The 26,376-nt window shown below is 45.1% G+C and overlaps 1 protein-coding gene across 1 annotated transcript in view; it reads right to left on the reverse strand.

Annotated features, from left to right (window-relative positions):
• Nucleotides 1–1,789: 1,789 nt before the first annotated feature.
• abch1 (ATP-binding cassette, sub-family H, member 1) overlaps nt 1,790–26,376 on the reverse strand; it is a 132,347-nt gene continuing 107,760 nt past the window's right edge. The window contains exon 21 of the mRNA XM_070890990.1: nt 1,790–1,896. Coding sequence (XP_070747091.1) covers nt 1,790–1,896 — 107 coding nt within the window. The remainder of the gene's footprint in view (nt 1,897–26,376) is intronic.

Consider the following 26,376-nt stretch of genomic DNA (forward strand, 5'->3'; position numbering starts at 1 on the left):
CGACCCCCTTCATTTTTTTGGCCACGAAGTACTGGTTCAAACGGCTCACAAAGTCTGCCCAATCTTCTCCCTCCACGAATCGCTCTAAAAATCCAATCGTATTCATTTTGCAAACAAAGGTTCTTGTATTCTCATCGCCAAATGTTATGTATGCAATAAAGGTTCAAACTGAGTACTGTTTAACTGAGCAAAGTACAATCTTGCTTCTGCTTTATTTAGGCCCAAAGTGCTTGACTCACTAAATGGCTGGCTTTTATACCAGAGTAGCACCATGTGCGTGCTGCTCAGTGGCCTCCAACAATGATACCATCTGGTGGCTATAAACAGCATGTACATACATGACATCTCTCTCTCTCATGAGAGTATTTATTCCTTACTTGGGTACAGTTTAATGGACACTAGTTGTCCTCTAGTTCCTTGTCCAATTCTTCATTTATGACCTTGAATGAGGACTGTTTTTCGGCTATTCAGCTGCTGGAACCATCACCAAATACAGGTCCACAGGATGTGCACTTTTGGCAGATAGTGACAAGGAGCGAGCCACCTGGTGGATTTTCTGCTCCTGAACCTGGGCGCCGAAGCTAATTGTAGCAACTTGGCTGAGATCAACTAACTCTGTAGAGGTCAGGGATCCTTCTGATCAGTATCACCATTCACTTTCTTCAGCAGCTGAGCCATTAGCAGTGGTAACTTTTAAAACAGCATAAGAATATTTTTGCTGGAATTGCTCTATTGCATGTCTAATTGAATGAGCCTTGCTTCTCTCCAAAGAGAGACAATGGACCATCGCATCGCATCTGTCCCAAGGGACCCATCTGGAATGGAATCAAGTTGAAAACTTACAATGTTTTTATTTGTACTTTATCGATCATTTTTACATGACTGATTTTACAGTTTCAAGTAGAATTGCTGTTTAAAGGAGCTCATTTCTACATGACAACAGTGACTACACTTCAAAAGTACTTAATTGGCTGTAAAGCGCTCCTGCAGTGTTGGAAGGCGCTATAGAAATGCAAGTTTTTCTTTTGTTTAATTGTGATTATGCACTCTCGACACAAGCTACTAAAGTCTCTGGAGCAGGTGATGCCTGTTGGATGGGGATCTTTAATTTGGCTAGAATTCACGGACACAATGGTGAGCCATCTAATGTTGAGGGCCGGGCAGCTGATTGACTTGTAGAAACCATACAAGCAATTTCAGAACTCAACATGTCAATGAGGTAACTCGGTGTAGCCATAGCCTGCCCATGGGATAGTGCAAGTAAAAACCTTGGGGGAAAAAACATGAATTACCTAGGGATCAGGGGGAACCAAAGGTTCATTCTGGATGCATAAGCGAGATGGGGAAAAAAGGAATTCCTCAACTTTATTTTCTCGTGATCTTGTGAATAAACCGGTCTGAATTCCTTCAGGTAAGGCAGCGTATGAATATCCCTGTTTCAAGGATAAAGAATCTTGCTGTCATGCTCTCATGCAAAATCAGCGACTGGCATTTAATAAGTTTAAGATGCGGCAATCAGATATATTTAACAGATGTACATTTATAGAACAGCAACATGCTTGTCTTCATTACAAGTGGTTGCCATTTGAGCATTTCATAAAAACAAAATCATTTAGGAAATGGTTAAAGCAACAGGATACTCGTATCAAACATTAATTTCAGGATTTGCAATTTAATAGAAATTTAACTTAATGACTGTTCTCTTAGATCCCTCTCTTGGAAGACTGAGTTGCTTGGGAGGTGATCATTCAAAACACGTGCAGGTGTGGTAGATCAGTCATTCCTTTTGTTATCTTCTTATTTTCAATATTAGTGTTGCTAATAAAAGGAAAAATGTATTCCAAGCCAGAGTTATCACAAATCCACTCCACACTGGCCAGTGAGTGATGCCCCACCCTGCAATAGTGAAGGGACACAGAGAATGTTAGAAAGACAAACACTTTTACAATGTGTAATCTTTTTTTCTCGAAAATCTTAATCCTTGTCACCATACTTAATAGACTTAAGTCGAAGTAGGAGTTCATCTCTTCTGCTGAAACCTTGAGTACGAGTCCAATTTTACCATAAAACTTAACATTCTTGTAAAAATAATACATTAATAGAATGTATTTGCAGTGGTAAAATAATGTCCAGTGCCCAGTATTATTCCAAACTACACAAGGTCTGAATGTCAGTTGAAGGTTTTTTGGCTGTCAGATATTTGGTACTGATGTATTACTGATTCGGCTCCCATCCAGCATGCATCAGTGGGAAATAACTGTTGCAGCTGTTAAGTTGTTACAAACCAATATCAGGCTCCATCTGTAATTAGAACCCCCTTTTTAATATAGAATCTGTATCGGTGCATTCTGAGCAGGCACGACTTCACCCAGTCAAACTGCTTTCAGAACAAAAGGACATAGATTCAAGATAGGGAAAACAAAAGTCGGCAATTCCAACAACATTTCTTTTGCAAAAGGCTGATCAGCATATAAAGCAAATAACCAGTGCAGGTGTTTCAAAAGGAAACTGCGGTTTAAAAAGGAAACAGAGAAGTGAGTTTCTGCCATTTGATTCATAATTAATACATTTTATAAATGACATAGAAGTGTACAGAGAAATCTCACAGGAAAGAATAATGATAATGAAATGGGTAGGCTAGAGGTTCTGATGGTCTTCTGTCTGAATTATGCTATTATTGCTTTTTCCTCTTCCCTGGTTTCCCTGAATTCTCTATTCAAAACAGAAAAAACATTCTGCACCAAACTGATATTCCTGTTTTAAAGTTGGTTCTGGTGACATCGCTTACTTTTACAAAATAAAATTGCACCATGCTACAAGAGGGACAATGCACTGAAGCTCAGTCTTGTTCCAGGAGAGGGAAATGGCTTCACGCCCAAAGTTCCCATCACCACAACATCCTAGTCTCAGTTAGGCTACTTTGGGGAAGAGCGATATAAAGGCAAGTCAGGGAGGGAGAGTTCACGCTGGCCAGTCAGGGAGGGAGAGTTTTTTTTTAGAAAATAGGTGCAGGAGTAGGCAATTCGGCCCTTCGAGTCTGCACCACCATTCAATAAGATCATGGCTGATCATTCCCTCAGTACCCCTTTCCTGCTTTCTCTCCATACCCCTTGATCCATTTAGCTGGAAGGGCCATATCGAACTCCCTCTTGAATATATCCAATGAACTGGCATCAACAACTCTCTGTGGTAGGGAATTCCACAGGTTAACAACTCTCTGAGTGAAGAAGTTTCTTCTCATCTCAGTCCTAAATGGCTTACTCCTTATCCTTAGACTGTGTCCTCTGGTTCTGGACTTCCCCAACATCGGGAACATCCTTCCTGCATCTAACCTGTCCAGTCCCATCAGAATTTTATATGTTTCGATGGGATCCCCCCTCATCCTTCTAAACTCCAGTGAATACAGGCCCAGTCAATCCAATCGCTCCTCATATGTCAATCCTGCCATCCCAGGTATCAGTCTGGTGAACTTCCTCAATAGCAAGAACGTCCTTCCTCAGATTAGGCCAAAACTGAACACAATATTCCAGGTGAGGCCTCACCAAGGCCCTGTACAACTGCAGTAAGACCTCCCTGCTCTTATACTCAAATCCCCTAGCTATGAAGGCCAACATACCATTTGCCTTCTTCACCGCCTGCTGTAACTGCATGCCAACTTTCAATGACTGATGTACCATGACACCCAGGTCTCATTGCGCCTCCCCTTTTCCTAATCTGCCGCCATTCAGATAATATTCTGCCTTCGTGTTTTTGCCACCAAAGTGGATAACCTCACATTTATCCACATTATATTGCATCTGCCATGCATTTGCCCACTCACCTAATCTGTCCAAATCACGCTGCAGCCTCTTAGCGTCCTCCTCACAGCTCACACCACCACCCAGCTTAGTGTCATCTGCAAATTTGGAGATATTATACTCAATTCCTTGATCTAAATCATTAATGTATATTGTAAATAGCTGGGGTCCAAGCACTGAGCCCTGCGGCACCCCGCTAGTCACTGCCTGCCATTCTGAAAAGGACCCATTTAAGCCGACTCTCTGCTTCCTGTCTGCCAACCAGTTCTCTATTAACGTCAGTACATTACCCCCAATACCATGTGCTTTAATTTTGCACACCAATCTCTTGTGTGGGACCTTGTCAAAAGCCTTTTGAAAGTCCAAATACACCACATCCACTGGTTGTCCCTTGTCCACTCTACTAGTTTCATCCTCAAAAAATTCCAGAAGATTTGTCAAGCATGATTTCCCTTTCATAAATCCATGCTGACTTGGACCGATCCTGTCACTGCTTTCCAAATACGCTGCTATTTCATCTTTAATAATTGATTCCAACATTTTCCCCACTACTGATGTCAGGCTAACTGGTCTATAATTATCCGTTTTCTCTCTCCCTCCATTTTTTAAAAGTGGTGTTACATTAGCTACCCTCCAGTCCATAGGAACTGATCCAGAGTCGACAGACTGTTGGAAAATGATCACCAATGCATTCACTATTTCTAGGGCCACTTACTTAAGTACTCTGGGATGCAGACTATCAGGCCCCGGGGATTTATCAGCCTTCAATCCCATCAATTTCCCGAGCACAATTTACTGACTAATAAGGATTTCCTTCAGTTCCTCCTTCTCACTAGACCCTCGGTCCCTTAGTATTTCCAGAAGGTTATTTGTGTCTTCCTTCGTGAAGACAGAACCAAAATATTTGTTCAACTGGTCTGCCATTTCTTTGTTCCCCATTATAAATTCACCTGAATCTGATTGCAAGGGACCGACGTTTGTCTTCACTAATCTTTTTCTCCTCACATATCTATAGAAGCTTTTGCAGTCAGTTTTTATGTTTCCGGCAAGCTTCCTCTCATATTCTATTTTCCCCCTCCTGATTAAACCTGTTGTCGTTCATCTGCTGAATTCTAAATTTCTCCCAGTCCTCAGGTTTGCTGCTTTTTCTGGCCAATTTATATGCCTCTTTCTTGGATTTAACACTATCCTTAATTTCCCTTGTTAGCCATGGTTGAGCCACCTTTCCCGTTTTATTTTTACTCAGACAGGGATGTACAATTATTGAAGTTCATCCATGTGATCTTTAAATGTTTGCCATTGCTTATCCACCGACAACCCTTTAAGTATCATTTGCCAGTCTATTCTAGCCAATTCACGTCTCATACCATCGAAGTTACCTTTCCTTAAGTTCAGGACCCTAGTCTCTGAATTAACTGTGTCATTCTCCATCTTAATAAAGAATTCTACCATATTATGGTCACTCTTCCCCAGGGGGCCTTGCACAACAAGATTGCTAATTAGTCCTTTCTCATTACACATCACCCAGTCTAGGAACATTCCAGAAGTTTACAGACAATTTTAGAAGTATGATGTACAATACATAGCCCTCTAGTTGGTTCCTCGACATATTGGTCTAGAAAACTGTTATATATGTAAACTTGTATTTACTCTCTACAGCCACCAGAGGGCTCATCCCCTGGAGTCCCAAGGGATCCCATAATCCCTTGGGAGCACAGATATTTAAGGAGGCTTCACAGGTTGGAGAGGCACTCTGGAGACCTGCAATAAAAGACTAAGGTCACACTTTACTTTGAGCTCACAGTGTTCAGTCTGACTCTTTCTCCATACACCACAACTGGCGACGAGATACAGATAGCGAACCCAAAGATGCAGAGAACAATGGGCATCCTGGAGAAATTCTCAGAGGGAGATGATAGGGAAACCATTGTGGAGCGACTCGACCAATACTTCGTGGCCAACGAGCTAGATGGGGAAGAGAGCGCTGCCAAACGAAGGGCGATCCTCCTCACCATCTGTGGGGCACCAACGTATGGCCTCATGAAGAATCTGCTCACTCCAGCGAAACCCACAGAGAAATTGTACGACGATTTGCGCACACTGGTCCGAGAGCATTTGAACCTGAAGGAAAGCGTTCTGATGGCGAGGTATCGGTTCTACACCTACAAAAGGTCTGAAGGCCAGGAAGTGGCAAGTTAAATCGTCAAGCTAAGATGCCTTGTAGGACATGGCGAATTTGAAGGACATTTGGAGCACATGCTCAGAGACTTTTTCATACTTGGTATTGGCCACGAAACCATACTTCACAAACTTTTGACTGTAGAGACCCCAACCTTGAGTAAGGCCATAGCGATAACCCAGGCGTTCATTGCCACTTGTGACAATATGAAGCAAATCTCTCAGCACACAAGTGCTGCTACAAGTACTGTGAACAAAGTGATGTTGTTTTCGAATTGTAATGTACAGGGAAAGTCACACATACCTGCATCCACATGTCCGCAGATGTCTCAGAGTCCACCATCAAGGGTGATGAATGCAAGGCCATTAACATCTTATTGGCGCTGCGGGGGTGATCATCGTTTCCATTCATGCCGATTCAAAGAGTACGTTTGCAAGGACTATGGAACAATGGGACACCTCCAACGAGTGTGCAGGCGAGCTGCAAAGCCTGTTAAACCGGCAAACCACCATGTTGCAGAGGAGGACAGATCCATGGAAAGTCCCGATGAACCAAAGCCTCAGATCGAGGAGGCAGAGGCACATGGGGTGCACACATTCACCATGAATTGTCCCCTGATAATGCTGAATGTTGAACTAAATGGACTCCCGGTGTCAATGGAACTGGACACGGGCGCGAGCCAGTCCATCTTTTGAAAGGTTGTGGTGCAACAAGGCCTCAAGGCCAGTCTTAACTCCAGTTCGCACAAAACTAAGAACTTACACAAAAGAACTGATTCCTGTAATCGGCAGTGCTACCGTAAAGGTCTCCTACGATGGAGCGGTGCACAAGCTACCACTCTGGGTGGTACCGGGCGATGGTCCCATGCTGCTCAGCAGGAGCTGGCTGGGAAAGATACGCTATTGCCCGCTGACGACACTTCGTGTGCCCAGGTCTTAAACAAATTTTCTTCGCTGTTCGAACCAGGTATCGGGAAATTCCAAGGAGCAAAAGTGCAGATCCACCTAATTCCGGGGGCGCGACCCATCCATCATAAGGCGAGAGCAATACCTTACATGATGAGAGAAAGGGTAGAGATCGAGCTAGACCGGCTGCAAGGAGAGGGCATCATTTCCCCAACTGATTTCAACGACTGGGCCAATTCTATTGTCCCAGTCCTCAAGGGAGACGGCACCATCAGAATCTGTGGCAATTACAAAGTAACTATCAATTGTTTCTCCCTGCAGGACCAATACCCACTATCAAAGGGCGACAACCTCTTTGCAACGCTGGTGGGAGGAAAGATGTTCTCGAAGCTGGATCTGACTTCAGCCTACATGACGCAGGAACTGGAGGAATCATCGAAGGCCCTCACCTGCATCAACACGCACAAAGGTCTTTTTGTTTATATCAGATGCCCATTTGGAATCCAATCAGCAGCGGCAATATTCCAGAGAAACATGGTAAGTTTACTGCAGTTGGTCCCGCACACCGTGGTCTTCCAGGATGACATCTTGGTCACAGGTCGGAACACAGTCGAGCATCTGCAGAACCTGGAGGAGGTTCTTAGTAGACTCAACCGCGTGGGGCTCAGGTTAAAACGCTCGAAATGGGTTTTCCTGGCGCCTGAAATGGAGTTCTTGGGAAGGAGGATTGCGGCGGATGGCATCAGGCCCACCAACACGAAGACAGAGGCAATCGAGAATGCACCGAGGCCACAGAATGTGATGGAGCTGCGGTCATTTCTGGGACTCCTGAACTATTTTGGTAACTTCATAGCGGGTCTCAGCACACTGTTAGAACCACTGCATGTCTTACTACGAAAAGGGGAAGAATGGGTTTGGGGCAAAAGCCAAGAAAATGTCTTTGTAAAAGCAAGAAAATTGTTATAGAAACATAGACATAGAAAATAGGTGCAGGAGTAGGCCATTCGGCCCTTCTAGCCTGCACCGCCATTCAATGAGTTCATGGCTGAACATGCAACTTCAGTACCCCATTCCTGCTTTCTCGCCATACCCCTTGATCCCCCTAGTAGTAAGGACTACATCTAACTCTTTTTGGAATATATTTAGTGAATTGGCGTCAACAACTTTCTGTGGTAGAGAATTCCACAGGTTCACCACTCTCTGGGTGAAGAAGTTTCTCCTCATCTCGGTCCTAAATGGCTTACCCCTTATAATTAGACTGTGACCCCTGGTTCTGGACTTCCCCAACATTGGGAACATTCTTCCTGCATCTAACCTGTCTAAACCCATCAGAATTTTAAACGTTTCTATGAGATCCCCTCTCATTCTTCTGAACTCCAGTGAATACAAGCCCAGTTGATCCAGTCTTTCTTGATACATCAGTCTCGCCATCCCGGGAATCAGTCTGGTGAACCTTCGCTGCACTCCCTCAATAGCAAGAATATCCTTCCTCAAGTTAGCAGACCAAAACTGTATACAATACTCCAGGTGTGGCCTCACCAAGGCCCTGTACAACTGTAGTAACACCTCCCTGCCCCTGTACTCAAATCTCCTCACTATGAAGACCAACATGCCATTTGCTTTCTTAACCGCCTGCTGTACCTGCATGTCAACCTTCAATAACTGATGTACCATGACACCCAGGTCTCGTTGCACCTCCCCTTTTCCTAATCTGTCACCATTCAGATAATAGTCTGTCTCTCTGTTTTTACCACCAAAGTGGATAACCTCACATTTATCCACATTATACTTCATCTGCCATGCATTTGCCCACTCACCTAACCTATCCAAGTCGCACTGCAGCCTCATAGCATCCTCCTCGCAGCTCACACTGCCACCCAACTTAGTGTCATCCGCAAATTTGGAGATACTACATTTAATCCCCTCGTCTAAATCATTAATGTACAATGTAAACAGCTGGGGCCCCAGCACAGAACTTTGCGGTACCCCACTAGTCACTGCCTGCCATTCTGAAAAGTACCCATTTACTTCTACACTTTGCTTCCTGTCTGCCAACCAGTTCTCAATCCATGTCAGCACACTACCCCCAATCCCATGTGCTTTAACCTTGCACATTAATCTCTTGTGTGGGACCTTGCTCAAACAAATTGCTTGTGTTGTATGATCCATGTAAGTGTTTGGTACTAGCATGTGTTGCGTTGTCATATGGCGTCGGGTGTGTATTGCAACAAGCTAATGATTTCGGGAAACTGCAACCGGTTGCTTATGCATCTAGGAGTCTGTCTAAGGCTGAGAGGGCCTACAGCATGATTAAGAAAGAAGCGTTAGCGTGTGTCTGTGGGGTAAAGAAAATTCATCAATACCTGTTTGGGCTAAAATTTGAATTGGAAACTGACCATAAGCTACTTATATCCCTGTTCTCCGAGAGTAAAGGGATTATTATCAACGCATCGGCCCGCATCCAGAAATGGGCACTCACGTTGTCCGCATACAACTACGCCATCCGCCACAGGCCAGGCACAGAAAACTGCGCCGATGCACTCAGTAGGGTACCATTGCCCACCACGGGGGTGGAAATGGCGCAGCCCGCAGATCTAGCCATGGTTATGGAAGCATTTGAGAGTGAGCTGCCTGTCACTGCCCGGCAGATCAAAACCTGGACAAGCCAGCACCCCTTATTATCTCTAGTCAAAAGCTGTGTGCTTCACGGGAGCTTGTCCAGTGTCCCAGTGGAAATGCAGGAAGAGATAAAGCCGTTCCAGCGGCGCAAAGATGAAATGTCTACACAGGCAGACTGCCTTCTGTGGGGCAATCGAGTAATGGTCCCCAAGAAGGGCAGCGACACCTTCATCAATGACCTCCACAGTACCCACCCAGGCATCGTAATGATGAAAGCGATAGCCAGATCCATGTGTGGTGGCTCGGTATTGATGCGTACTCAGAATCCTGCATTCACAGATTTAATACAAATTCGCAGTTAAGCAATGCACCCAGGTTGGTGCCGCTAAGTTTATGGTCTTGGCCCTCCAAACCGTGATCTAAGGTACACGTCGACTATGCAGGCCCGTTCTTGGGTAAAATGTTCCTTGTGGTTGTAGACGCGTACTCCAAGTGGATTGAATGTGAGATAATGTCGGCTAGCACGTCCGCTGCCACCACTGAAAGCCTGCGAGCCATGTTTGCCATACACGGCCTACCCGATGTCCTGATAAACGACAATGGGCCATGTTTTACCAGTGCTGAGTTCAAAGAATTCATGACCCGTAACGGGATCAAACATGTCACATCTGTCCCATTTGAACCAGCGTCCAATAGTTAGGCATAGAGAGCAGTGCAAACCATCAAGCAAGGCTTGAAGAGGGTAACTGAAGGCTCACTGCAGACTCACCTATCCCGAGTCCTACTTAACAACCGCACAAGACCCACTCACTCATTGGGATCCCACCTGCTGAACTGCTCATGAAAAGAGCACTTAAGATAAGGTTCTTGTTAGTTCATCCTGATCTACATGAACAGGTAGAGAGCAGACGGCTTCAACAAAGTGCATACCATGATAGCGCAAATGTGTCACGCGAAATTGAAATCAATGATCCTGTATTTGTATTAAATTATCGACACAGTCCCAAGTGGCCAAAGAGGGGAGCAGGATGTTTTGGGTCAAACTTTCAAATGGACTCATTTACCGGAAACACTTGGACCAAATCAAACTCAGATTCATGGACTATCCTGCACTGTCCACCTTGGACCCTACGTTTATTGATCCCCGACATACACACCAGTGGCAACTGGCACCACGGTTGACCACGAAGCAGAACCCATCATCCACAGCAGCCCAGCAGGGCCTAACACACCAGGCAGCCCAACAAGGCCAGCTGCACCAGCAGCCCATCGAGGGCCCAACAAATGATTCAACAACACCAGCTTTCACACCGAGACAATCAACCAGGGCAAGAAGGGGCCCAGATCGACTCACATTGTAAATAGTTACACTATTGACTTGGGGTGGGGGAGGGCGGCGGGGGATGGGTGGCGAGTGTTGTTATATATGTAAACCCTTTAAGTATCATTCGCCAGTCTATTCTAGCCAATTCACGTCTCATACCATCGAAGTTACCTTTCCTTAAGTTCAGGATCCTAGTCTCTGAATTAACTGTGTCACTCTCCATCTTAATAAAGAATTCTATCATATTATGGTCACTCTTCCCCAAGGGGCCTCACACAACAAGATTGCTAATTAGTCCTTTCTCATTAGACATCACCCAGTCTAGGATGGCCAGCCCTCTAGTTGGTTCCTCGACATATTAGTCGAGAAAACTGTTATATATGTAAACTTGTATTTACTCTCTACAGCCACCAGAGAGCTCATCCCCTGGAGTCCCAAGGGATCCCATAATCACTTGGGAGCCCATGTATTTAAGGAGGCTTCACAGGTTGAAGAGGCACTCTGGAAACCTGCAATAAAAGACTAAGGTGACACTTTGCTTTGAGCTCACGGTGTTCAGTCTGACTCTTTCTCCATATACCACAAAAACCATCCCTAATACACTCCAGGAAATCCTCCTTCACCGTATTGCTACCATTTTTGGTGAGCCCAATCTATATGTAGATTAAAGTCGCCCATGATAACTGCTGTACCTTTATGCACATCCCTAATTTCTTGTTTGATGTTGTCCCCAACCTCACTACTACTGTTTAGTGGTCTGTACACAACTCCCACTAGTGTTTTCTGCTCTTTGGTATTCCGCAGCTCCACCCATTCAGATTCCACATCATCCAAGCTAATGTCCTTCCTTACTATTCCGTTAATTTCCTCTTTAACCAGCAACATTACCCCACCTCCTTTTCCTTTCTGTCTATCCTTCCTGAATGTTTAATATCCCTGGACGTTGAGTTCCAGCCTTGGTCACCCAGGAGCCATGTCTCCGTGATGCCAATTATATCAGATTAATTAATTGCTGCCTGTGTAGTTAATTCGTCAACCTTATTACGAATACTCCTCACATTGAGGCACAGAGCCTTCAGACTTGTCTTTTTAACACTCTTTGCCCCTTTAGAATTTTGCTGTAATGTGGTCCTTTTTGATTTTTGCCTTGGGTTTCTCTGCCCTCCACTTTTACTTTTCTTTCTATCTTTTGCTTCTGCCCCCATTCTACTTCCCTCTGTCTCCCTGCATAGGTTCCCATCCCCCTGTCATATTAGTTTAACCCATCCCCAACAGCACGAGCAAACACTCCCCCAAGGACATTGGTTCCGGTCCTGCCCAGGTGCAGACCGTCCAGTTTGTACTGGTCCCACCTCCCCCAGAACCGGTTCCAATTTCCCAGGAATTTGAATCCCTCCCTTCTGCACCACTCCTCAAGCCACGTATTCATCAGAGCTATCCTGCGATTCCTACTCTGACTAGCACGTGGCACTGGTAGCAATCCTGAGATTATGCACTGGACATGCACTGGTGCACAGCTCCGCAGACATGCACTGATGCATAGCTCTAAGGACATGCACTGATGCACAACTCCACGGACATGCATCGGTGCACATCTCCCTGGACGTGCACTGGTGCCTTCCCAAATGGCCATGCTTGATGTATGAGGCAAGGCAGTGACTATTGGCAGGCCATTCAACCATGGTGGAATGATGCAGTCCTCATATCTATGCATGTGCACCTTCCAGCAGAGATCTTTGGATGGCAGTCCGGCCATAGCTTGTGCTTTTGTTCTCCTTTGTAACCCAAAAACAAATGCAGAGTCCCGACTGCCTAACTCAGGACAGACTGGTGAATCGAACCGTGGACCTTCAGATACATACGCACAGCTCAATTACACACAGCCTTTACTAACTGAACCGTACATGTGCATTTTTGACATCCCCTCTTATGAGAGAGAATGTGTTACGTCATTCCCTCCCATCTGTCCGCCCACCTCCCCCGCCATGTTTCTCCAGGGTAAGGCAGCTGTGCCATTCCTCAGTCAGCTGCTCAGAGGTGCATGACCCAGACCGAATCTCCCTACGCTTGCTATCCTTGGTCCCCTTTGTTGTCAGGAGCTGACAGGTACTTCCCATTGCAGCATGGCTGATATAAAGAACTCAGAAAAAAAAATAACATCTTCACCCCACCCTCCAGGGGCACCACACGTTGGTGCTCCAAAGCGCGGCACCGCCAGCAGTATGTATAGTTTGAAGAAAGATATTTGCAGGAGCGACTTTCAGCTGGTGACCAAAAGCTTTGTCAAAGAGGTAGGTTTTAAGCACTGCCTTAAAGGAGGAGAGAGGCAGAGCAGTTTAGGGAGGGAATTCCAGAGATTAGGGCCTTGGCAGCTGAAGACACGGCCACCAATAGTGAAATGATTCAAATCAGGGATGCGCAAGAGGCCAGAGTTGGAGGAGCGCAGAGATCTCGAAGGGTTGCAGAGCTGGAGGAGGTTAGAGAATTATGGATGGGGTGAGGCCATGGAGGGATTTGAAAACAAGGATGAAAATTTTAAAATTGGGGCATTGCAAGACCGTGAGCCAATGTAAGTCAGCGAGTATGGGGGTGATGGGTGAACAAGGATGGTGCGAGATGGTTGGACAGCTTTCATATTACAGCAGGGTAGTCAAATGCAAGAGGGATCTATCTGAGGACGAAATTGTTATTAAAGACGTATTGGTAAATTTCAGAAACGGAAATCGGTGCTCCATTACATAAACACACAGCGACAGATGGCTGACAGAACAGAAACCACCAAGTGGGTCTCTCCTTCATAGGTCACAAGTGTTGCAGTTGCAATCATGCTACTTCTTCCATGACACTGACGATTATGTTTCCATCAAGCACCAGAATATCTTTTATATCTACAATACATAGCATGTAAATAACATTACGTTGTTTAAAGCAAATTTGAAAACCATTATGAGGCAAGATTGCAATTAGGCTGTGGACTTACACTATTATGAGGCAAAGGTTACACAATTGTAGGGCAAGGTTACACTATTGTGGGACAAGGTTACACTATTGTGGGGCAAGGTTACACTATTGTGGGGCAAGGTTACACTATTGTGAGGCAAGGTTACACTATTATGGGGCCAAGGTACACTATTGTGAGGCAAGCATACACTATCGTGGGGCAAGGTTACACTATTGTGAGGCATGGTTACACTATTGTGAGGCATGGTTACACTATTGTGAGGCAAGTTACACTATTGTGGGACAAGTTTACACTATTGTGTGGCAAAGTTACACTATTGTGGGGCCAAGTTATACGATTGTGAGGCAAGCAGACACTGGCTTGGGGCAAGTTTACATTATTGTGAGGCAATGCTACACTATTGTGGCGCACGGTTACACTATTGTGGAACAATGTTACATAGAAACATAGAAACATAGAAAATAGGTGCAGGTGTAGGCCATTGGGCCCTTCGAGCCTGCACCACCATTCAATAAGATCATGGCTGATCATTCCCTCAGTACCCCTTTCTTGCTTTCTCTCCATACCCCTTGATCCCCTTAGCTGTTAGGGCCATATCTAACTCCCTCTTGAATATATCCAATTAACTGGTATCAACAACTCTCTGTGGCAGGGAATTCCACAGGTTAACAACTCTCTGAGTGAAGAAGTTTCTCCTCATCTCAGTCCTAAATGACCTACCCCTTATCCTAAGACTATGTCCCCTGGTTCTGGACCTCTCCAACATCAGGAACATTCTTCCCACATCTAACCTGTCTAGTCACATCAGAATCTTATATGTTTCTATGAGATCTCCTCTCATCCTTCTAAACTCCAGTGAATAAAGGCCCAGTCGATCCAGTCTCTCCTCATATGACAGTCCAGCCATCCCTGGAATTAGTCTGGTGAACCTTTGTTGCACTCCCTCAATAGCAAGAACGTCCTTCCTCAGATTCGGAGACCAAAACTAACACAATATTCCAGGTGAGGCCTCACTAAGGCCCTGTACAACTGCAGTAAGACCTCCCTGCTCCTATACTCAAATCCCCTAGCTATGAAGGCCAACATACCATTTGCCTTCTTCACCGCCTGTTGTACCTGCATGCCAACTTTCAATGACTGATGAACCATGACACCCAGGTCTCGTTGCACCTCCCCTTTCCCTAATCTGCCGCCATTCAAATAATATTCTGCCTTCGTGTTTTTGCCCCCAAAATGGATAACCTCACATTTATCCACATTATACTGCATCTGCCATGCATTTGCCCATGCACCTAACCTGTCCAAGTCACCCTTCAGCCTCCTAACGTCCCCCTCACAGCTCACACCGCTACCCAGTTTAGTGTCATCTGCAAACTTGGAGATATTACACTCAATTCCTTCATCTAAATCGTTAATGTATATTGTAAAGAACTGGGGTCCCAGCACTGAGTCCTGCGGCATTCCACTAGTCACTGCCTGCCATTCTGAAAAGGACACCTTTATCCCGACTCTCTGCTTCCTGTCTGCCAACCAGTTCTCTATCCACGTCAGTACATTACCCCAATACCATGCGCTTTGACTTTGCACACCAATCTCTTGTGCGGGACCTTGTCAAAAGCTTTTTGAAAGTCCAAATACACCACATCCACTGGTTCGCCCTTGTCCACTCTGCTAGTTACATCCTCAAAAAATTCCAGAAGATTCGTCAAGCATGATTTCCCTTTCATAAATCCATAAATCCATGCTGACTTGGACCGATCCTGTCACTGCTTTCCAAATGCACTGCTATTTCATCCTTAATGACGGATTCCAACATTTTCCCCACTACTGATGTCAGGCTAACTGGTCTATAATTCCCCTTTTTCTCTCTCCCTCCTTTTTTAAAAAGTGGTGTAACATTAGCTACCCTCCAGTCCATAGGAACTGATCCAGAGTTGATAGACTGTTAGAAAATGATCACCAATGCATCCACTATTTCGAGGGCTATTTCCTTAAGTACTCTGGGATGCAGACTATCAGGCCCCGGAGATTTATCAGCCTTCAATCCAATCAATTTCCCCAACACAATTTCCCGCCTAATAAGGATATCCCTCAGTTCCTCCTTCTCACTAGACCCACTGTCCCCTAGTACATTCGGAAGGTTATTCGTGTCTTCCTTCGTGAAGACAGAACCGAAGTATTTGTTCAATTGGTCTGCCATTTCTTTGTTCCGCATTATAAACTCACCTGAATCAGACTGCAAGGGACCTACATTTGTCTTCACTAATCTTTTTCTCTTCACATATTTATAGAAGCTTTTGCAGTCAGTTTTTATGTTCCCTGCAAGCTTCCTCTCGTGTTCTATTTTCCCCCTCTTAATTAAACCCTTTGTCCTCCTCTGTTGAATTCTAAATTTCTCCCAGTCCTCAGGTTTGTTACTTTTTCTGGCCAATTTATATGCCTCTTCCTTGGTTTTAACACCACCCTTAATTTCCCTTGTTAGCCACGGTTGAGCCACCTTCCCCGTTTTATTTTTACTCCAGACAGGGATGTACAATTGCTGAAGTTCATCCATGTGATCTTTAAATGTTTGCCAATGCTTATCCACTGTCAACCCTTTAAGTATCCTTGGCCAGTCTATTCTAGCCAATTCACGCCTCATACCGTTGAAGTTACCTTTCCTGAAGTTCAGGACCCTAGTTTCTGAATTAACTGTGTCACTCTCCATCTTAATAAATAATTCTACCATATTATGGTCACTCTTCCCCAAGGGGCCTCGCACAACAAGATTGCTAATTAGTCCCTTCTCATTACACATCACCCAGTCTAGGATGGCCAGCTCTCTAGTTGGTTCCTCGACATATTGGTCGGCGGCAGTCGGGAGCAGCGTGTGGAGGTGAGTCGCTGAGTCGGGAGCAGCGTCGAGGAGGTGTGTGGAGAGGTGAGCCGGTGCAGCTACAGGGAGAAGGCAAAAAAGAAGTAGAAATAAACAGAAAGGTGACGTCACAGCCAAGGGGGTAGGTGATTGGCTGGTGATTGGTGAGTAGTTTTTCTTTTTTCTCTACTCTAACAGTGAGTAAACTTTAGCATTGTTGTTGCCTATCTAAGGGTTAAGTCATGGCAGGAGAGCTCGGTCACGTGTTATGCTCCTCCTGTACCATGTGGGAACTCAGGGACGCCTCCAGTGTCCCTGACGACTACGTGTGCGGGAAGTGTATCCGCCTTCAGCTCCTGACGGACCGCGTTGCGGAGTTGGAGTCGAGGGTAGATTCACTCTGGAGCATCCACGATGCTGAGAATGACGTGAGTAGCACGTGTAGCGATTTGGTCGTACCGCACGTAAAGGGTCCACAGCCAGCTAGGGAATGGAAGACCAGCAGGAAGAGCAGTGCAAGGAAGGTAGTGCAGGGGTCCCCTGTGGTCATCCCCCTGCAAAACAGATACACTGCTTTGAGTACTGTTGAGGGGGATGACTCATCAGGGGAGGGCAGCAGCAGCCAAGTTCATGGCACCGTGGCTGGCTCTGTTGCACAGGAGGGCAGGAAAAAGAGTGGGAGAGCGATAGTGATAGGGGATTCAATTGTAAGGGGAATAGATAGGCGTTTCTGCGGCCGCAACCGAGACTCCAGGATGGTATGTTGCCTCCCTGGTGCAAGGGTCAAGGATGTCTCGGAGCGGGTGCAGGACATTCTAAAAAGGGAGGGAGAACAGCCAGTTGTCGTGGTGCACATTGGTACCAACGACATAGGTAAAAAAAGGGATGAGGTCCTACGAAACGAATTTAAGGAGCTAGGAGCTAAATTAAAAAGTAGGACCTCAAAAGTAGTAATCTCGGGGTTGCTACCAGTGCCACGTGCTAGTCAGAGTAGGAATCGCAGGATAGCGCAGATGAATACGTGGCTTGAGCAGTGGTGCAGCAGGGAGGGATTCAAATTCCTGGGGCATTGGAGCCGGTTCTGGGGATGGTGGGACCAGTACAAACCGGACGGTCTGCACCTGGGCAGGACCGGAACCAATGTCCTAGGGGGAGTGTTTGCTAGTGCTGTTGGGGAGGAGTTAAACTAATATGGCAGGGGGATGGGAACCAATGCAGGGAGACAGAGCGAAACAAAAAGGAGACAAAAGAAAAAGACAGAAAGGAGATGAGGAAAAGTGGAGGGCAGAGAAACCCAAGGCAAAGAACAAAAAGGGCCACTGTACAGCAAAATTCTAAAAGGACAAAGGCTGTTAAAAAAACAAGCCTGAAGGCTTTGTGTCTTAATGCAAGGAGTATCCGTAATAAGGTGGATGAATTAACTGTGCAAATAGATGTTAACAAATATGATGTGATTGCGATTACAGAGACTTGGCTCCAGGATGATCAGGGCTGGGAACTCAACATCCAGGGGTATTCAACATTCAGGAAGGATAGAATAAAAGGAAAAGGAGATGGGGTAGCATTGCTGGTTAAAGAGGAGATTAATGCAATAGTTAGGAAGGACATTAGCTTGGATGATGTGGAATCTATATGGGTCGAGCTGCAGAACACCAAAGGGCAAAAAACGTTAGTGGGAGTTGTGTACAGACCTCCAAACAGTAGTAGTGATGTTGGGGAGGGCATCAAACAGGAAATTAGGGGTGCATGCAATAAGGGTGCAGCAGTTATAATGGGTAACTTTAATATGCACATAGATTGGGCTAACCAAACTGGAAGCAATACGGTGGAGGAGGATTTCCTGGAGTGCATAAGAGATGGTTTTCGAGACCAATATGTCGAGGAACCAACTAGGGGGGAGGCCATCTTAGACTGGGTGTTGTGTAATGAGAGAGGATTAATTAGCAATCTCGTTGTGCGAGGCCCCTTGGGGAAGAGTGACCATAATATGGTGGAATTCTGCATTAGGATGGAGAATGAAACAGCTAATTCAGAGATCTTGGTCCAGAACTTAAAGAAGGGTAACTTTGAAGGTATGAGGCGTGAATTGGCTAGGATAGATTGGCGAAGGATACTTAAGGGGTTGACTGTGGATGGGCAATGGCAGACATTTAGAGACCGCATGGATGAACTACAAAAATTGTACATTCCTGTCTGGCGTAAAAATAAAAAAGGGAAGGTGGCTCAACCATGGCTATCAAGGGAAATCAGGGATAGTATTAAAGCCAAGGAAGTGGCATACAAATTGGCCAGAAATAGCAGCGAACCCGGGGACTGGAAGAAATTTAGAACTCAGCAGAGGACAAAGGGTTTGATTAGGGCAGGGAAAATGGAGTATGAGAAGAAGCTTGCAGGGAACATTAAGACGGATTGCAAAAGTTTCTATAGATATGTAAAGAGAAAAAGGTTAGTAAAGGCAAACGTAGGTCCCCTGCAGTCAGAATCAGGGGAAGTCATAACGGGGAACAAAGAAATGGCGGACCAATTGAACAAGTACTTTGGTTCGGTATTCATTAAGGAGGACACAAACAATCTTCCGGATATAAAAGGGGTCGGAGGGTCTAGTAAGGAGGATGAACTGAGGGAAATCCTTATTAGTCGGGAAATTGTGTTGGGGAAATTGATGGGATTGAAGGCCGATAAATCCCCAGGGCCTGATGGACTGCATCCCAGAGTACTTAAGGAGGTGGCCTTGGAAATAGCGGATGCATTGACAGTTATTTTCCAACATTCCATTGACTCTGGATCAGTTCCTATCGAGTGGAGGGTAGCCAATGCAACCCCACTTTTTAAAAAAGGTGGAAGAGAGAAAACAGGGAATTATAGACCGGTCAGCCTGACATCGGTAGTGGGTAAAATGATGGAATCAATTATTAAGGATGTTATAGCATCGCAATTGGAAAGAGGAGACATGATAGGTCCAAGTCAACATGGATTTGTGAAAGGGAAATCATGCTTGAAAAATCTTCTGTAATTTTTTGAGGATGTTTCCAGTAGAGTGGACAATGGAGAACCAGTTGATGTGGTATATTTGGACTTTCAGAAGGCTTTCGACAAGGTCCCACACAAGAGATTAATGTGCAAAGTTAAAGCACATGGGATTGGGGGTAGTGTGCTGACGTGGATTGAGAACTGGTTGTCAGACAGGAAGCAAAGAGTAGGAGTAAATGGGTACTTTTCAGAATGGCAGGCAGTGACTAGTGGGGTACCGCAAGGTTCTGTGCTGAGGCCCCAGCTGTTTACACTGTACATTAATGATTTAGACGAGGGGATTAAATGTACTATCTCCAAATTTGCGGATGACACTAAGTTGGGTGGCAGTGTGAGCTGCGAGGAGGATGCTATGAGGCTGCAGAGCGACTTGGATAGGTTAGGTGAGTGGGCAAATGCATGGCAGATGAAGTATAATGTGGATAAATGTGAGGTTATCCACTTTGGTGGTTAAAAACAGAGAGACAGACTATTATCTGAATGGTGACAGATTAGGAAAAGGGGAGGTGTAACGAGACCTGGGTGTCATGGTACATCAGTCATTGAAGGTTGGCATGCAGGTACAGCAGGCGGTTAAGAAAGCAAATGGCATGTTGGCCTTCATAGCGAGGGGATTTGAGTACAGGTACAGGGAGGTGTTGCTACAGTTGTACATGGTCCTTGGTGAGGCCACACCTGGAGTATTATGTACAGTTTTGGTCTCCTAACCTGAGGAAGGACATTCTTGCTATTGAGGGAGTGCAGCGAAGGTTCACCAGACTGATTCCCGGGATGGTGGGACTGACCTATCAAGAAAGACTGGATCAACTGGGCTTGTATTCACTGGAGTTCAGAAGAATGAGAGGGGACCTCATAGAAACGTTTAAAATTCTGATGGGTTTAGACAGGTTAAATGCAGGAAGAATGTTCCCAATGTTGGGGAAGTCCAGAACCAGGGGTCACAGTCTAAGGATAAGGGGTAAGCCATTTAGGACCGAGATGAGGAGAAACTTCTTCACCAAGAGAGTGGTGAACCTGTGGAATTCTCTACCACAGAAAGTTGTTGAGGCCAATTCACTAAATATATTCAAAAAGGAGTTCGATGAAGTCCTTACTATTAGGGGGATCAAGGGGTATGGCGAGAAAGCAGGAATGGGGTACTGAAGTTGCATGTTCAGCCATGAATTCATTGAATGGCGGTGCAGGCTAGAAGGGCCGAATGGCCTACTCCTGCACCTATTTTCTATGTTTCTATGTTATTGTGGGGCCAGGTAACACTATTGTGAGGCAAGGTTATACTATTGTGGGAAAAGGTTACCCTATTGTGCGGCAAAGTTACTCCTTTGTGGGCATGGTTACACTATCATGGTGCACGGTTATACTATCATGATGAGTTGCACTATCGTGAGTCACAGTTAGACTGTTATGGGATAATGTTACACTATCGTGAGGCATCGTTACACTATTGTGGGGTAAGGTTACTCAATTGTGTGGCAAGGTTACACTATTGTGGGGCACGTTTACACAATTGTGGGGCCAGGTTACAGTATGGTGAGGCAAGGTTACACTATTGTGAGTATTGTGAGGCTAGGTTACACTATTGTGGGGCACGATTACACTATTGTGAGGCTAGGTTGCACTATTGTGGGGCACGGTTACGCTATTGTGGGGCAATGTTACACTATTGTGGGGCAATGTTACACTACTGTGGGTGAGGTTACCCTATTGTGGTGCAAGGTAACATTATTATGAGGCAAGATTACTGTATTATGAGGCAAGGTTACACAATTGTGAAGCAAGGTTACACTACTGTGGGGTAAGGTTACACTATTGTGGGGCAAGGTTACACTATTGTGGGGCAATGTAACACTATTGTGGGATAAGGTTACACTATTGGGAGGCAAGGTTACACTATTGTGATGCAAGTTACACTATTGTGGGGCAAGGTTACACCAATAGGAGGCAAGGTTACACAATTGTGGGGCAAGGTTACACAATTGTGAGGCAAGGTTACACTATTGTGGGGCAAGGTTACACAATTGTGGGGCAAGGTTACACTATTGTGGGGCAAGGTTACACCATTGTGGGGCAAGGTTACGTTATTGTGGGGCAAGGTTACACCATTGTCGGCCAGTGTTAAACTGTTGTAGGGCAAGATTAAACTATAGTGAGTCAAGGTTACACTTTTGTGGGGCAAGGTTACACTATCATGGTGCACGGTTACACTATCAGAGGAGTTGCACTATCGTGAGTCACAGTTAGACTATTATGGGACAATGTTACACTATTGTGAGGCATCGTTACACTATTGTGGGGTAAGGTTACACTATTGTAGGGCAAGGTTACACAATTCTGAAGCAAGGTTACACTATTGTGGGACAAGGTTACACTATTGTGGGGCAAGGTTACACTATTGTGGGGCATGGTTACACTATCATGGTGCACGGTTACACTATCATGAGGAGTTGCACTATCGTGAGTCACAGTTAGACTATTATGGGACAATGTTACACTATTGTGAGGCATCGTTACACTATTGTGGGATAAGGTTACACTATTGTGAGACCAGGTTACACTATTGTAAGGCAAGGTTACACTATTGTGAATATTGTGAGGCTAGGTTACACTATTGTGGGGCAAGGTTACAATATTGTGGGGCAAGGTTACACTATTGTGATACAAGTTTACACTATTGAGGTATGGTTACACTATTGTGGGGCAAGGTCACACTATTGTGGGGCTAGGTTGCACTATTGTGGGGCAAGGTTATACTATTGTGGGGCAAGGTTACACTATTGTGAGTATTGTGGGGCATGGTTACACTATTGTGAGGCAAGGTCACACTATTGTGGGGCACAGTTACACTATTGTGGGGCAAGGTTACACTATTGTGTGGCAAGTTTACACTATTGGGGTATGGTTACACTATTGTGGGGCAAGGTTACACCATTGTCGCCAGTGTTAAACTGTTGTGAGGCAAGATTAAACTATTGTGAGGCAAGGTTACACTATTGTGGGGCAAGATTACAATATTGTGGGGCAAGGTTACACTATTGTGAGACAAGGTTCCAATATTGTGAGGCAAGGTTCCAATATTGTGGGGCAAGGTTCCAATATTGTGGGGCAAGGTTGCACTATTGTGGGGCAAGGTGACACTACCGTGAGGCACGGTTACACAATTGTGATGCAAGTTTACACTATTGGGGTATGGTTACACTATTGTGGGGCAAGGTTACACCATTGTGAGGTAAGGTTACGTTATTGTGGGGCAAGGTTACACCATTGTCGGCCAGTGTTAAACTGTTGTGAGGCAAGATTAAACTATTGTGAGGCAATGTTACACTATTGTGGGGCAAGCTTACACTATTGTGAGGCAAGGTTACACTATTGTGGGGCAAGGTTACACTATTGTGAGGCAAGGTTACACTATTGTGGAGCACGGTTACACTATTGTGAGGCAAGGTTATACTATTGTGGGGCAAGGTTACACTACTGTGAGTCAAGATTACACTACTATGCAGAAAGGTTACACTATTGTGGTGCCAAGTAACACTATTGTGGGACAAGGTTACAATATTGTGATGCAAGTTACACTATTGTGGGAAAATGTTACAATATTGTGAGGCACGGTTACACTATTGTGGGGCAAGGTTACAGTATTATGAAGCAAGTTTACACGATTGTGATGGAAGGTTGCACTATTTTGGTGCAATGTTACACTATTGTGGGGCGAGGTTACACAACTGTGAGGCAAGATTGCACTATTGTTTGGCAAGGTTACACAATTGTGATGAAATTTACACTATTGGGAGGCAATGTTACACTACTGTGGGTGAAGGTTACCCTATTGTGGGGCAAGGTTACCCTATTGTGGGGCAAGGTTACCCTATTGTGGGGCAAGGTTACCCTATTGTGCAGCAAAGTTACTCTATTGTGGGGCACGGTTACACTATCATAGTGCATGGTTACACTATCATGGGGAGTTGCACTATTATGAGTCACAGTTAGTCTATTATGGACAATGTTACACTATCGTGAGGGATAATTACACTATTGTGGGGCATGGTTACACTATTGTCAGCGAGGTTACACTATTTTGGGGCCAGGTAACACTATTGTGGGCCAAGGTTACACAATTGTAAGGCAAGATTAAACTAGTGTGGGGCACGGTTACACAATCATGGTGCATGGTTACACTATCATGGGGAGTTGCACTATCATGAGTCACAGTTAGTCTATTATGGATAATGTTACACTATCGTGAGGCATCGTTACACTATTGCGAGGCAAGGTTACACTATTGTGGGGCAAGGTTGCACTATTGTTTGGCAAGGTTACACAATTGTGATGAAATTTACACTATTGGGAGGCAATGTTACACTACTGTGGGTGAAGGTTACCCTATTCTGGGCAAGGTAACACTATTGTGAGGCGAGGTTACACTATTTTGGGGTCAGGTAACACTATTGTGGGGCAAGGTTACACTATTGTGGGGCAAGTTTACACAATTGTGATGCCAGTTTATACTATTGTGAGGCAAGGTTACACTATCGTGGGGCAAGGTTACACTATTGTGGGGCAAGGTTATACTATTGTGGGGCAAGGTTACACTATTGTGGGGCAAGGTTTCATTATTGTGGTGCAAGGTTACATAATTGTGAGGCACGGTTACACTATCGTGGGGCATGGTTACACTATCATGGGGAGTTGCACTATCGTGAGTCACAGTTAGACTATTATGGGCAATGTTACACTATCGTGAGGCATCGTTACACTATTGTGGGGCAAGGTTACACTATTGTGGGTCAAGGTTACACAATTGTGAGGCATGGTTACACTATCGTGGGGCACTGTTACACTATCATGGGAAGTTGCATAAGAGCATAAGAATTAGGAACAGGAGTAAGCCATCTAGCCCCTCGAGCCTGCTCCGCCATTCAACAAGATCATGGCTGATCTGGCCGTGGACTCAGCTCCACCTACCCGCCCGCTCCCCGTAACCCTTAATTCCCTTTTTGGTTAAAAATCTATCTATCTGTGACTTTAATACATTCAATGAGCTAGCCTCAACTGCTTCCTTGGGCAGAGAATTCCACAGATTCACAACCCTCTGGGAGAAGAAATTCCTTCTCAACTCGGTTTTAAATTGGCTCCCCCATATTTTGAGGCTGTGCCCCCTAGTTCTAGTCTCTCCGACCAGTGGAAACAACCTCTCTGCCTCTATCTTGTCTATCCCTTTCATTATTTTAAATGTTTCTATAAGATCATCCCTCATCCTTCTGAACTCCAACGAGTAAAGACCCAGTCTACTCAATCTATCATCATAAGGTAACCCCCTCATCTCCGGAATCAGCCTAGTGAATCGTCTCTGTACCCCCTCCAAGGCTAGTATATCCTTACTTAAGTAAGGTGACCAAAACTGCACGCAGTACTCCAGGTGCGGCCTCACCAATACCCTATACAGTTGCAGAAGGACCTCCCTGCTTTTGTACTCCATCCCTTTCGCAATGAAGGCCAACATTCAATTCGCCTTCCTGATTACCTGCTGCACCTGCAAACTAACTTTTTGGGATTCATGCACAAGGACCCCTAGGTCCCTCTGCACCGCAGCATGTTCAAATAATATTCCCTTTTTACTGTTTCTTTTCCCAAGGTGGATGACCTCACACTTTCCGACATTGTATTCCATCTGTCAAACCCTAGCCCATTCGCTTAACCTATCTAAATCTCTTTGCAGCCTCTCTCTGTCCTCTACACAACCCGCTTTCCCACTAATCTTTGTGTCATCTGCAAATTTTGTTACACTACACTCTGTCCCCTCTTCCAGGTCATCTATGTATATTGTAAACAGTTGTGGTCCCAGCACCGATCCCTGTGGCACACCACTAACCACCGATTTCCAACCCGAAAAGGACCCATTTATCCCGACTCTCTGCTTTCTGTTAGCCAGCCAATTCTCTATCCACGCTAATATATTTCCTCTGACTCCGCGTACCTTTATCTTCTGCAGTAACCTTTTGTGTGGCACCTTATCGAATGCCTTTTGGAAATCTAAATACACCACATCCATCGGTACACCTCTATCCACCATGCTCGTTATATCCTCAAAGAATTCCAGTAAATTAGTTAAACATGATTTCCCCTTCATGAATCCATGTTGCGTCTGCTTGATTGCACTATTCCTATCTAGATGTCCCGCTATTTCTTCCTTAATGATAGTTTCAAGCATTTTCCCCACTACAGATGTTAAACTAACCGGCTTATAGTTACCTGCCTTTTGTCTGCCCCCTTTTTTAAACAGGCATTACATTAGCTGCTTTCCAATCCGCTGGTACCTCCCCAGAGTCCAGAGAATATCATGAGTCACAGTTAGACTGTTATGGGACAATGTTACACTATTGTGAGGCATCGTTACATTATTGTGGGGCAAGGTTACATTATTGTGGAGCAAGGTTACACTATTGTGGGGCAAGGTTACACTATTGTGGGTCAAGGTTACATAATTGTGAGGCACGGTTACACTATCGTGGGGCACAGTTACACTATCATGGGGAGTTGCACTATCGTGAGTCACAGTTAGGCTATTATGGGACAATGTTACACTATTGTGGGGCAAGGTTACACTATTGTGGGGCAAGGTTACACTATTGTGGGGAGAGTTTACATTATTGTGAGGCAGGGTTACACTATTTTGAGGCAAGGTTACACTACTGAGGGGCACGGTTAC

Source organism: Pristiophorus japonicus, chromosome 9 (assembly GCF_044704955.1).
Source record: "Pristiophorus japonicus isolate sPriJap1 chromosome 9, sPriJap1.hap1, whole genome shotgun sequence".
Lineage (NCBI taxonomy): Eukaryota > Metazoa > Chordata > Chondrichthyes > Pristiophoridae > Pristiophorus > Pristiophorus japonicus.